The sequence below is a fragment of the Macaca mulatta genome, chromosome 19, assembly GCF_049350105.2.
Source record: "Macaca mulatta isolate MMU2019108-1 chromosome 19, T2T-MMU8v2.0, whole genome shotgun sequence".
Lineage (NCBI taxonomy): Eukaryota > Metazoa > Chordata > Mammalia > Primates > Cercopithecidae > Macaca > Macaca mulatta.
The window spans coordinates 44,726,375-44,739,327 of record NC_133424.1 but is presented as its reverse complement, the minus strand read 5'-3'; the positions used below and the strand labels follow the sequence as shown (position 1 = coordinate 44,739,327).

General features: G+C 53.6%; 2 protein-coding genes across 9 annotated transcripts in view; both read left to right on the top strand.

Annotated features, from left to right (window-relative positions):
• LOC106994708 (uncharacterized) overlaps nt 1-4,590 on the top strand; it is a 29,160-nt gene extending 24,570 nt beyond the window's left edge. Inside the window, exons 2-4 of one of the 5 annotated variants that reach the window (XM_077982071.1) lie at nt 2,883-3,219; nt 3,303-3,533; nt 3,906-4,590. In XM_077982071.1, coding sequence (XP_077838197.1) covers nt 3,211-3,219; nt 3,303-3,533; nt 3,906-4,088 — 423 coding nt within the window. In that variant the 5' untranslated portion in view covers nt 2,883-3,210 and the 3' untranslated portion in view covers nt 4,089-4,590. Of the gene's footprint in view, nt 1-1,578; nt 3,220-3,302; nt 3,534-3,902 lie in introns of those variants that run through there. The other 4 variants (XM_077982070.1, XM_077982069.1, XM_077982068.1 and 1 more) reach the window with 4 other exon arrangements.
• The window catches only part of PEPD (peptidase D), a 137,624-nt gene that overhangs the window by 84,663 nt on the left and 40,008 nt on the right, over nt 1-12,953 (top strand). The window lies entirely within an intron of this gene.

Sequence of the window (12,953 nt, the reverse complement as noted above, 5' to 3'; positions counted from 1 at the left end):
GCCTCGAGGGTGGCAGCACCCTATAGGTTGTGATCTCATTTAATCACAGGACAGGCTAACAGTTGGGGGTGCCAGCCGCCCTATGTGAGCTGGGGACAGCCTCTTCAGGACGGTGCTGGGCTGTGTGACCCGCAGACACTTGAGGAACCCCCTGTGGTGGTCATCCCTCATTCGGATCCTTCCCACCTGGGGTGTCTCCTTTGCTGAGAGCTCCCAAGGAGCTGAAACAAATCGCCTGGGCCCCAGAGGCATTGCTGAGCAGCCCTGCTGGTCAGAGCAGCTGGGGAGGCTCGATGGGCCTTACAGCCAGCCCACACCAGAGGCCAGCCCGCCCTGGCCTAGGCCCACGCATTCCCAGACCAGTGTGCACAGAGGGAAGGAGTCTTTACATGGACCCGCCTATGCCTGAGGTCCGGCCCCTCTGGGACAGGATCTGCAGGCTCTGGTGCTGCTCCTCAGGGTCCCACCAGAATTCATGGCCACCAACAGCCAGGACCCCTTGGCTCAAGTGCCCAGCCCAGAGGGAGGCAGGGGGCAGGAGGACAGGAGGCACAGGACTCAGGTGCTGCTGGGGCACCTTCAGGGCTATGATGCAGATGAGATGTGCCCAGGTTATGGGAACCCTGTTCATGTCGCACTTTTCCCACCTCGGGGGAAGCATGTGGGGTAAACAGGCAGTGACGTCTCAAGCAGCCCCTCAAACCTCAGCTCCATGTCCTGTCCTCGGGTGGCCACTTGTGCACTGCCAGGGAGGAGAACTGTGCCACTGGCCCATCCTTGAGGACAGGCCCCTGTTTGACTAGAAGGCACGCCACCTGTCCCTTATGTCCCAGCACCTCGGGAGGCTGAGGCGGGTCGATCACTTGAGCTCAGGAGTTCAAGACCAGCCTGGCCAACATGGCAAAACCCCATCTCTACTAAAAATACAAAAATGAGCTGGGTGTGGTGGTGCGTGCCTGTCATCCCAGCTACTCGGGAGGCTGAGGCAGGAGAATTGCTTGAACCTGGGAGGCGGAGGTTGCAGTGAGCCGAGATTGCGCCCCTGCACTCCAGCCTGGGCGACAGAATGAGACTCCATCTCAAAACAAAACAAAACAAAACAAAAAAAGAATGGGCAGAAAGCACTCCTGTGCCCCAGGGTTGCCATTGGTTGGTACTGAGGTGTCACAGTTCTGCTCCGAGGAGGAGAAACAGCCCAGGGAGAATGTTTTCCTCCTGGACAGCTGCCCATGCCAGGGTTGGGCTGTCGGCTTCCAGCAGAACCCTGCCCCCGCCCCCCCATCACCTCAGGGCCACTCCAGTCCTGGGCCTGGCCACCTGGGCAGTGGAAACACTCACCGCTGGCAAGTCCGGGGGCATAGAGTGCTCTGGCGCAGGTCTTGGCGTCAGACCTCATTAAGGCAAAGGGCAGGGGAGAGAGACCCTTGGACCTGCCTCTTCTCTTGATGTCCAGCAGTTGCCATTTTCTGGCAACCACAAGAGTCACCCTGGCCTTGCTCAGAGGAGAGACAACCAGCTGTGTTGGTCTGGGGCCCCCTGTGGGGCAGGATTGTAAAATGGGCGTTGTTTTCCCTGCAGAGCAGGCACAGCCTGTGCCCTGGGAGAACTTCAGGGAGTTGTTCGGGCCCAGCAAGCAGGCGGCTCTCTTCACTCTTGCCCAACTGAGGGTCCATGCAAGAAACCCAGCACCCCGGGTCTGCCCTCTGAGATCCCACCTGGGTTCCTGGACATCCCTGCAGCCTGCATCTGGGCAGGGGGCCAGCTGGTGTGATTGGAGGGCTACTTCCAGGAGCCCAGAAGAACTGCCCGTGGCTCTCCTGAACCAGCTTCTGTTTCACAGACATTTCACCATGTTGTCCTTCCTGCATTGTTTTTTTCTGTCCCTTTCGCTGGCTTTACTGTGACTTCATTGTTGTTGAAGAGAGAGCCAGGGTGTCAGACTCCATGTGTTATTCAGAGTTTGGACCCTGCCTCTTCCAACAATGAGATTACGTTGTGCCATGAACCGGCGAGGGTTGAGAAAAATGGCCCGAACTGCACAGTCGGGGCGTGCCTTCGGAAATCACTGCCTGAGTCGTTTCTGACACCATCGCTTCCCCCAAGTCTCCTCCTAATGACACCACCTACTTACCTGTGGTGGGCAGTTTGGTTGGATTTATTCCAACGGGCTCTCTGCACTTAGCAGTTGAGAAAGATATTTGTCATCTTGCTATAAAACATCAAACGCATCATGATCTAAACGATTGTGACAGCTGAGAGTTCAACCACAGTCTAAAATTTTAGCATTATTTATGATGCTTAGAGGCTTGGTGCCTACAGTATCTTCTTAATCCAGTCTAAATCTGGAGCGCTGTCTCCCGGGCCTGCCCCCGTGTCTCCCCTGACTGTTAATAACAGCTCCTCCAGGCGCCCTGTCTGCCGACACAAAATCCATCTGAACCCCTGCATCTCATGTGGCTGTTAAAAATTGACGTTTCTATATTGATGCAACTGGCTCCTGCCAAATACTTGGGGACAAATAAAAGTGGCTGAACTTCGAGACAAGCAGAGAACCATTTGTTCATGGAATTGCCAGCCAATTGATGGAGGTAGTTAAACAAGCTATCATTTAGAAGAATCTTGAAAGGAAAAAGTTGACTGTTTTGAGACACTAACATTCAGAGTAGTGTGCAGGGCCAGGCGACACAGCCTTTCCGAGGACTGGAGCCCTGTGGTCGCGGGTGGTGTGTCTCTTCTTCAGGCTTCCACGCCGTGTTCTCAGAGAGCCCCACTCACTTTGATTCTCCCGTGGCCCCTGGAGCACTGGCTGCTCCGCCTGGTTGCTGCTCCCCTTCCGTGCCAGCTTCTCTGGATTTCCCACTTGTTCTTTCCTCCTCCTCCAGGAAGTCTTCCATCAAACCCTGCGGCTTCTGCCTTGTTGGACTTTAACGCTCTCGTAGTTAAGCAAGATCGCCCTTCTCCCCGTGGACTAGGGGCCTGCCTTGCTAGTGCTGTGAGTGAGGCATCACGTGGCTGGTGCTCCGACCCAGTGAACCAGCCCCAGGGGCCTCTCTTCACACCCAGAGAGCTGGGCGTGCTGGCTCTCTCCGACCGATTCCCTTCCTGGCCCTCCCGGGAGGCAGAGGTGGGCAGTGACCCCAGGAGCACTGACTCAGTTCTGGCTCAGTGCCCGTGAGGTGATTGCTTTAGACCAGCAGCAAGCGTGGGAAGATGGAGGAGGTAATAACATTGATTTTCCCATAAAGGTGGAATTTGTGGTGAGAGGACCTTCCTGGCAGTACCTAACCGTCTTCTTCCCCCAGCCCCTCTGCCCCTGCAGGGGGAGTGGGATGGGTCTCTCCGGTGGGGCCTGCTGGGCAGGAACTTGGCTCATAGCCCATGCAACCTTGCAGTCCAGGCGGGACTGGAGCCCTCAGACCAGGCCCATCATGGTGAGGAAGGAGCACCCCTGTACTGGGCCATCGGGAGATGCTGAGGACGGCTCCTGCCTGCCTCCTAGGCAGGGCATGGGGCCTGCTGGGAAGGCTGCCTTGGTGAGTGCCCTCATTCCTTCTCTTCCTCCCACGCTTCTTTCTCTTCTCACTCCTCCTGCTTCTTTTCTTCCCTCTCCCCTCTCCTCCTCCTCTCCTTCCTCTCCTCCTTCTCTCCCTCCTGTCCTCCTCTCCTTCCTCTTTCCTCTGTTCCTCCTCTCCCTCCTCCTCTTTCTCCCTCTCCTTCCTCTTCCTCCATCCTCCTTCTCCTCCTCCCTTATCCCTCCTTTTCTTCCTACTTTCTGCCTCCCACTCCTCTGCTTTCTCCTCTGCTCCTCTAGGCCAAAAGCAGTGCCCTGAAACCAATGTGGGGGCAGAGGTGTCAGAGGGAGCCCTGGGCTGTGCTAACCTCAGACCCATATTCTCCTCCAGCAGCTGCCCGTACCCTTCCCTGCTCACGGCTCCTCCAGCAGCCGCCTGCACCCTTCCTTGCTCACCGTTTCTTGGAAGCAGTGCGCCTCCCCCACGCCCCAACCTTCACCCAGTGTTTACAGCCCTGGGAAGGCCGAAGACCTGCTGAGAGCCTGGAGGGCACCCGCTGGCCTCAGACTCATCTGATCATCCCAGTGACCAATCCGGGGACGCCACGGGAGTGTGGGTTGGGCTGCACAGCCTCTGCCCATGGCCCTGGGAGGTTCTGACCCCCAATCCTGTCGTGATTGAGAACTGAGGGCCATACGAGCATCAGCAGATTCTCACACAGTGCCCAGAGGACAACAGCCAAAGCGTGGCTGTCACTCCCACTTTACAAGCGCAGCACCTGAGACCAGAGAGGTGTACTGCAGGGCCCAGGGACCCCAGCACCAGGGCAGGCCCTGCTGGGACCGAACGAGGGGGTTTGGTTCTGGAGGGGCCGTTGTCCCCAGCTGGACCTGCCCCAGTTGTTCTTCGCTCTGGGCTCGGCATCCCTCACCTCCTGGCACCTGTCCCTGCCGAGGGGCCCAGGCAGCCAGAAATGACAGGGAGGCAGCTGATGAGTCACTCTCTGGGGCCTCAGCTGGGCCTCCAGCTTCTGTTTTCCATCATGTTAATTACATTTATTATTCATCTACTGCTAAAACTGGCTCTGGGTCCTCCATTTTCCAAGCCCTTAGGTTGTGTCCCAGCTGAGGCTCCCTGTGGCTTTGAGTGGGGATCAGACGCCTGCCCAGCCGAGGGGCCTTTGGGTTTGGAAATGAAAACAAAGGATCCCACCCTGGTGGCTTTTCGGGCAGCCGCGGGTGGCCAGGCCTTTGCTCTCCTCTGCCTGGAGATGCCGGATGGATGAGGGAGCCACAGTCTAGGCTGTGTTCTCTGCTGCCTGTTGCATCCCTCGTCTTCCTCTGGCATCGGATTCAGGCTCACGCTTTGATCTTTCCCGAGTCCCTGGGCATGGAGGCTGCCGTCTATCCGGGTGCCTTCCCTCCAGGCCATCCTCAGGGGTCTGTACCTGCCCCCTCCACCCTCCTCCCCCAACCTTAACATCTGACTGCTCTGTCTCAGGCCTTCACTTCCAGAATAGGGAGGGTCAGGGACCGAGGAGGGCTGGACCACCCGTGTGATGTGCCAGGCTTCTGCTGCTCCACCTGGCTGGGTTCTGGCCATGTTCCCAAGGCCCAGTGACCACCCAAAGGACATGACCTTTCCCAGCTGCTTTGGACACCCTGGGTAGCAGCTTTCTCCCCTGGCTGAATGGGGTTGCATTGTACTGTCCTTCCCTCATTCACAATAAAGTTTCCATTTCTGTAAAGTTCACCCCAAAGGCCAAGGGAGGCCACATGTGCCATCATCCCGTGGGGAAGCCTAACGTTAGGAGAACCCTGTTCCTGCCTGCCCTGCCAGGGATGGTGCAGTGAAGGAATGCCCAGTGGCCCCCCCGGGTCTGCTGAGGTGCCCCGATGCCTCCAGCCTAGGCCCACAAAGTCATGAGCTTCAAAGTTTCTTCTCTGCCAGTGGGGATAAAAAAGCAGAAAACAGATGCTAGAACCATCACTGTTACACAGCTGGCAGTGTCCACACAAAACCAAGCATTCCGTGCCTGGCGCCCCACACTCCCCCTTTGCCTGCCCCATGTGCCCCAGAGACGCACGAGGTAGGGGAGTAGTCTAGAGCTGGGGAGAAGCCAAGCCTGTGTATGGCGAGTGGGTCAACTACGGGTGTCCATACAGGGAGAACTGTCGGGCAGTGAAAACAAGCAGATCGTTGCCACAGTCAGGGACGTGGACAGCGCTGAAAGTGATGTCCAGCAAAAGAAGCCAGGCTGAGAAAGGCAAGTACCATCCCATGGACGTAAAGTTCCCAACAAGCAACAGAGGAGGAGAGGGGAAGGGAAGGGGCGGTGAGGGAACCCACTAGGAGACAAGAAATGTCCTGGGTCTTCACTCACGGGGCATGCTTGTGAGACGTCATCAGTCTGGATGTTTAAGATGGGTGCAGTTTACTGGCATAGGCATATGTTTTGATAAATAGGCTTGTGCACACACACCAAAATGGCCAAGCGTCGCTCCTGTGGCCAGACTCCGGGCAGAAAGGCTGCGCGTCTCTTGACCTGAGTGGCCCTCCTAACCTGCAGATTTACAGACATCTCCAGAGCTACAGGCCGACACGGTAAAATGACCATTTGCGCGCTTGCAGAATTATTCTGTTGGCCGATGACAGAAAGAAAATGAAAAGTTAAATGCAATTTAGGGAAGTATCGCTTGGGCTGTCTGTTCAGGCCAGGACCTGAATATTGAGTCTATTAGAAGCAATTATAAAAGGGACAGCACTTCTTAATGTTTCTCATTTGACAAGAAGGTTTTTAAATATGGGGCATTAGTTAATAAAAAGACCCCAGGAGCCCATTGTAACATATTACCGAATTCCTAACAGTTCATAGCCACTGAAATAGGTAAAAAGGGGATGTAAAATTAATATATGGTTATTATTAAAATTGCCTTATAAATTAGTTAAGTCCCCTGGAGGTACAGAGTGGCATCATTATTCCAAGAGTGTCTCAAGGGCTTTGGTGTACCCTGTGTGTTTGTGGAGTGGGCGTGCCCCCTTGGCAGGGAGAAGAGAGCTCTGGCAGTTTTAAGGAGAAAACAGCAGCTCACACTGAAAGAGGGGAGAGCCAGCCGTCAGATGGTAGACATTTTATGAAGAAACCTCTTCCTTAGTGAAGTTTCTGGGGAGGCTGGCGCTTTGAGGCATCACCCAGCATGTTCTGTGCCCGAGACCAGTAAGGCCCTGATTGACGTGGGTTGCAATTGATTAGTTACAACATGCAAATGGGTGTGTAGCTCCTGGGGCCCTGGGGACCACTGGCTTGTTCAGGACTGGAGGGATAGAAACAGTTCCCTTAAAGTGTTTTCACTCAAGGGAACCCAGCTGCAGGCAGCATGGTAGTGAGGGAGCCTGTCACTCCAGGCCAGCCACACCCACAAGCTGCTACAGCTGAGGAGGCCGAGGTGCCTCTGGAAGGTGTGTGCACGTGACCCAGGTCATGTCACTGCCACCATCTCCAGGCTGTGGGTACTGGGAGCCTGGAAGCCCCAAGCCTCCACCTTTGCCATGCACTTGTGCCTTTAATTGGGGGATTTCGAAGCTGTGAGTGGAAATCCTTTCAGATCTGAGCTGTTTGCTGAATCCGAGATTTCTGTCCAGGGGGATTTGGCGAACGTAATGTTTTATGCATTCTAGCTGATTTGCCCATACCTGCTGGATCTGTTAACGGCAGCAGGCTCGTTTCCAAGGAACAGCACAGTCCTCCTGGGCAAAGAGGCTTCCTCCTGCTCCCAGGGGAGAGAGCTATCAGGGTTTTTTTTTCAGTGAGAGCATCACAGGGAAATTTGCCTTTTCAGTCAGCCCTTCAGAGCTGCGGGTTCAGCCCTATCTTGTCTGCAGCGGAAGCCTGAACTGTCGGTGTTCCCCCGGGGTGGGGTGGGCTCCGTTTGCTTGGATGGGTGGTCCCCAGGGTGGGGTGCTTCGTGTGTGGAGTGTTTAGCCAGAGGAGACAAGCAAGGCTGTTTTCCAACCAGTCTCTGACTTCTCTAGCTCCCCGTGCAAAAGGGATACCTCCGTGTACGGACAGAGGTTTTGCCAGCGAATCTGATTCCAGAGAAGGCTAAGCGGGCTCCTGAAGCAGGACTCGGCAGGCATTCTAGGGGCTTGGATTCTTCAGGCTGCATACCAGAGAGCCTTGCTGACAGGGGTTGCTTCCGAACCTGCCGGTGCAGTGGAGCAGCTCAGGAGCTTTGGGTAGAGGAAGGGATAGGGCTGTACTTTCTCCCCAGAGTGGCCTTTACCTGGGAAGACGTCTCAGCTTCAGCCTATGACTCTTAGACTGGTAATGGTCACTCTGGGTTTAATCTTCCGCCTTTTTTTTTTTTTTTTTTTTTTTTTTTTTTTTTTTTTTTTGAGATGCTGCCTTTCTCTGTCACCCAGGCTGGAGTGCAGTGGCACCATGTCAGCTCACTGCAGCCTCCGCCTCCCAGGTTCAAGTGATTCTCCTGCCTCAGCCTCCTGAATAGCTGGGATTACAGGCATTTGCCACCAGACCTGGCTAATTTTTGTATTTTTAGTAGAGATGGGGTTTCGCCATACTGGCCAGGCTGGTCTCAAACTCCTGACCTCAGGTGATCCACCCACCTCGGCCTCCCAAAATGCTGGGATTACAGGCGTGAGCCACCGCGCCCTGCCTAATCTTCCCATTTTGATGATGAGGCCAGGAAGCAGGAAAAGAGTGGTCCCTCCACTAGCATTTGCTACCCATCTTCAGGCAGAGATGCTACCAGATGGGTAGTTAATTGGGAGGGGAGTGTCTCCAAGGATGTCCTTCCCAGGCAGAATTTTTCCCCCTGTGGCAAAAAGAAGAAGTAGAAAGTGGGAGATGATGAAGGAAACATGAGAGTGGAATTTCAGATGCTTTGTCTTGGGCGGAATGAAGAGGGGAAATCTTTGCTTAGTTTTCTGTCTTCTCTTGGGGAAATTTCTCGCATGAGTTTTGGGATGATGAAGACGGGCCCCCAGCCCTGGCCTCCAGGGGGGACCTGGACATTCAGACTTTGGGTGATCTCACCCCATGGTAGAGTTTCCTAATAGAGTCAGGGAAGAATTAGGCTTGAATTGCTTTTCTTTTCCTTCCTTCCTTCCTTCCTTCCTTCTTTCCTTCCTTCCTTCCTTCCTTCCTTCCTCCCTCCCTCCCTCCCTCCCTCCCTACCTCCCTCCCTCCCTTCCTCTCTTCCTTCCTCTCTCCCTTCCTCTCTCCATCTCTCCCTTCCTTCACAGGATCTTGCTCTGTTGCCCAGGCTGGAGTGCAGTGGTGCAATCACAGCTCACTGCCTCAACCTCTTGGGCTCAAGCGATCCTCCTTCCTCAGCCTCCCAAAGTGCTAAGCCACAGCGCCTGGCTGGATTGCTTATTTTTTACTTTGTCCACAACAATGGTATACAAAACAGATACACTGTGGTTCCTCCAGCCAGGCTGAAGGTTTTTCAAGGAGCTCTGTGTGGGTGGCAGATGGCGTGCACTTGCGACCTCTGGTGGCAGCTTCCTGGTGTCGTCCTGGGTGGCGGCTGTGCTTGGGGAGTGTGCGCTGTGTGCTCTGGGCAGAACACATCAGGACAAGTAGCCCCGTGGGGCCAGTGGGGCGAGGCTGGGGCAAGGGGAGCAGGTCTTTGACAGGTAGCTTTCATTTCTTCCCAAAAGTATTTTCAAAATGAAAATAGCTTTACTCTGATAAAAAGATACATATGCCAGTAGGAAATCCAGTCAGTACAGAACATTATAAACAAGATAGGAAAAAAACCCTTTGATGCAGAGGCGCACAAAACCTTATTGCTCTAGCAAACAGGCTTCCGGTCTCTCTGGGGCACAGACATACGGGCTTTGATCTTCTGGGCTCACACTGGGCAGAGTTTGTGCAGCGGAAGTGTCTTCCCGGCAGAGTTTGTGCAGCGGAAGTGTCTTCCTGGCAGTGAACTGGGGCACACTGGGGCTGCATCATAATCCACTTACCCAGACTGCCCCCGGAAGCCAGGTGGTTCCCAGTGTGAACGGCATTGCAACCATCAACCCTACCTCGCCGTCTCTCGGGTGTTGAACTGACCGTCTACTTGGGGTAAACTCCTGCAAGTGGAATTGCTGGGAAAATGTTGGTGCCCAAAGCCCAGTGCCATCTAGAAAAGTTGTTCTCCCTTCAAGGCTGGGGCTGGGTTAGTGTCTGGTGAGCAGATACCATGTGCTTCCCGGGGACGTTCTCATTTAATCCCGTAGGGGGAGCAGAGAGGAGTGTAGTATCCTCTCTGCACTGTAGAAACCCCGCAGTGGACAGATGGGTCTTAGAGGAGCCAGGTGGCCTCTCTCCAGAAGCCGTGTTCTCAGCCAGTGTGCAGGACACCCCTCCTCCCAAACCATGAGTGCCGGTGTACCCACCCAGGCCTCAAGATTAATTGTGTTATTTCTGTTATTCACCTGTATCATTCTGATTAGGGAAAAGTAATACCCCATCTTTATTTTTGCTTATTTGATTACTGACGAGCTTAAGCTTCTCTTGTAAGTATTTCTTGGGCATTTATCTTTGTGGGTTGTCAGTCCCTTGCCCAGTTGCAGTGGGGGACATTCGTGTGTGACTTATTGCTTTGTAATCGGGCTCTTTGTATTATTGCTCTGTGTGTTGAAAATATTTTTCCCAATTTGATGTACAGAAATTGTAAATATCAGTTGTCACGTTGGTCCTTTCCTGTATAGTTTATGCCTTTGCGAGTCGCTTTTGCTGCTACCTCAATATAATCCAGTTATCAGCATGCTTTTTCTATCTCTATAGTCTTATGACTTTCTTTTAAATAATAGTTTTTGCATAATTATGAAATATTTCAGACACTGCTGTGTATAGTTTAATAGATATCTGTGTTTCTGCATGGTTTCGTTTTTTATATTTAATACGTTAACTGAGCTAAACTGCATTTAAGAATAATATATAAACAAGGATTCTAGCTTTTCTGCCCATGCATAATGACTAAGTGACCTGTTGTCTTTGGAATAATATCTTTGCCCCCCAACGTAAAATTCCACTTTTGCCGTATTCTAAATCCCCGGGTGTATTAGTCAGTATAGGGTAGCCTTTGGGGCAGTAACAACAGAAACCCAGATCTCAGTGGCTTGGCACAGTAAAGGCTCATTTCTTGCTCATGCTGCCATCTGTGGCTGGCCCAGTAGCTCTCCTCCAGCAGGGCTGCAGGGCTGCTTCCACTGCCCAACTCTGCCCCCTCTGAGAGGGAAGAGAGAGAACATGGAGAATTCACACCCACTCTTAAAAGCCATGGCCTGGAAGCAGCACGTGTCACTTCGTATTCCTCTTGGAATGAGAGTCAGTCCTATGGTCCCAGCCTAGCTGCAGGGAGGCTAAGATACGTGCCCAGAAAGAGGAAGCAGAGGGAACACAGGGCTAGATCTCCACTCAGGGCAGCCCCTGGGCAGACGGGGTTTCGGCTGCCTGTGGATGTGTGCGCATATGCACGTGTACATGTACGTGTGAATGTTCTCTTTGGATTGTTGGCGTGTTCAAGCCTGCTATTCTTGCCATCCGTTACCCTTTCTTCAGATGTTTACTGAGGACCTACTGTGTGCTCATCACTGTGACCAGCCTTGGGTGTGGGTGACATGGGCCTGCCTCTAGGAGTGCCCTTCAAGACTGGGAGGGAACGGGAGGGTGCCAGGCTGAAAGCTCTGCAGTGTAGGAGTGTGGGGAGGGGCTCGCGTACAGAGGGCTTTTGGTGTTGAGGGAGAGGCCCCTTGGGGAACCCAGGGAGATTCCTGGAGAGGGGTATCAATGCCTGGCGTGCGGGTGGTTTTTGCTGGTAACTGGTGATGAGCAGGAGGTGGAGCGTGGACATCATCCTGTCTCCTGAGGGGCAGCAGCTGCCGAGATTCCACTGAGACCCCTATAGCCATGACCTCCTGGTGGGAAGGTGGGCCAGGAGGGGACCTGTTAAAGACTGGCAGGTGGATGAGGGTCAGTGTGGAAGGCGTCTGATAGAAGGTGCTAGAAGTGGGTGGGCTTGGGATGGGTGTTGGTGTGGGTCCTGGAAGAGGGAGCTCGGGGTACGCTGGACAGGTGTATGATACCCGGGCTCCCTGTGGGGACCCAGCGAGGCACATCGGGAAGCCCGGCATCCGTGGGCTTGACTCCCTCTTCCGCATCCTCTGAGCCCTCCTCGGCACTGTGCGAATTTTCTAAATTACAGTGGGTGGCGCTGGTGAGATGCTTCAGAGTGTGTTCAGGGTGGTGAGTAAAGTCAAGGAACTTCCTGGCTCCTGACTATACAGGAGAGGGGCCCAGACCCTCATCACATAACGACCGGTTCTGTCTTCAAGCATGTCTCTTACAGGGTGGGGGCCAGGAGATCGCTACCCAGAGCCGGTGCTTTGCCATGATCAGATTGCCGCCTGCCAGGACGGGGGTACGGGTTACCTATAGGCACTGTCGCTGCTGTTCACACACAGAATTCCTGCTAGCAATCTACTGGCTTTGGGGAGTAGTGTTAGTGTCATAAAGAAAGGATATTTAACTTTGCATCGATAGGCAAAGAATAATTAAGATAAAAGCACAAATTCTTCTAATTATTGGCCTTGTATAATGTATATTTAAAATCAAGACATCTGTTAAGGCTTCCTTTTGAATATATCCAGAAGCCAAAAGAGGGTAGCATTTTAATTAAAAATGGATTATTTCAAAACCAGTTTAATCATCCTGTCATCCAAAGACTTAGACCTTATTAATTAGCTATTGATAAATAGGTTTAAGCTACCCAAAAGTTGAATTCGCAGGAGTTATTCCTGGCATCCCCCGGTTGGAGGAGTATTTTTTGGGATGTGCCCTGAGTCTCTGGGGTGTCAGCAGCAAAGGTTTAGGACATGTGAGTTGGTTCTTAAATCTCCCCTCCCATCCTCTGTGGAGCCAGAGTGGACATCCTGCTGCAGCTGGGGACCGATGGGGGGCGCCTGGGGCTGTCCCACTTCCCCCACCTCCCACCTCTGTGCCACGAGAGGGTGCTGAGAGCCTGGATGGTGACATCCACACCGAGAGGTCCCCGATGGGGCACAGGTGCAGAACGTGCTAGAAATGCCACGAGCCACGACAGCCTCCGCCTCCCCAGCGCCACGCTTGGAGCACATCCCTGGCCAAGGCACTCCTCTTTTCAGGGCTGATCTCTGTAGGGGCAGCGTGACTGCCACCCCCATTCATCATCTTAAGTAGATAAAGACTTTCAAAGTGATAAACAGCGTTCCTGTTGTTCCTTCAGCCAAGTGTGACTAAAATAACGTTTGGAGTCGTGAGTGAGGATGGAAAGGCTCATTAGAAGAGGGGTTGTCGGCAGTTCACGCTTAACAGCCGGTTCGCTGCCATAAAACACAGCCGCACGTGGTGGAGGGGCCCTGCCCACCTAGGGCCCGCCCAGGCTG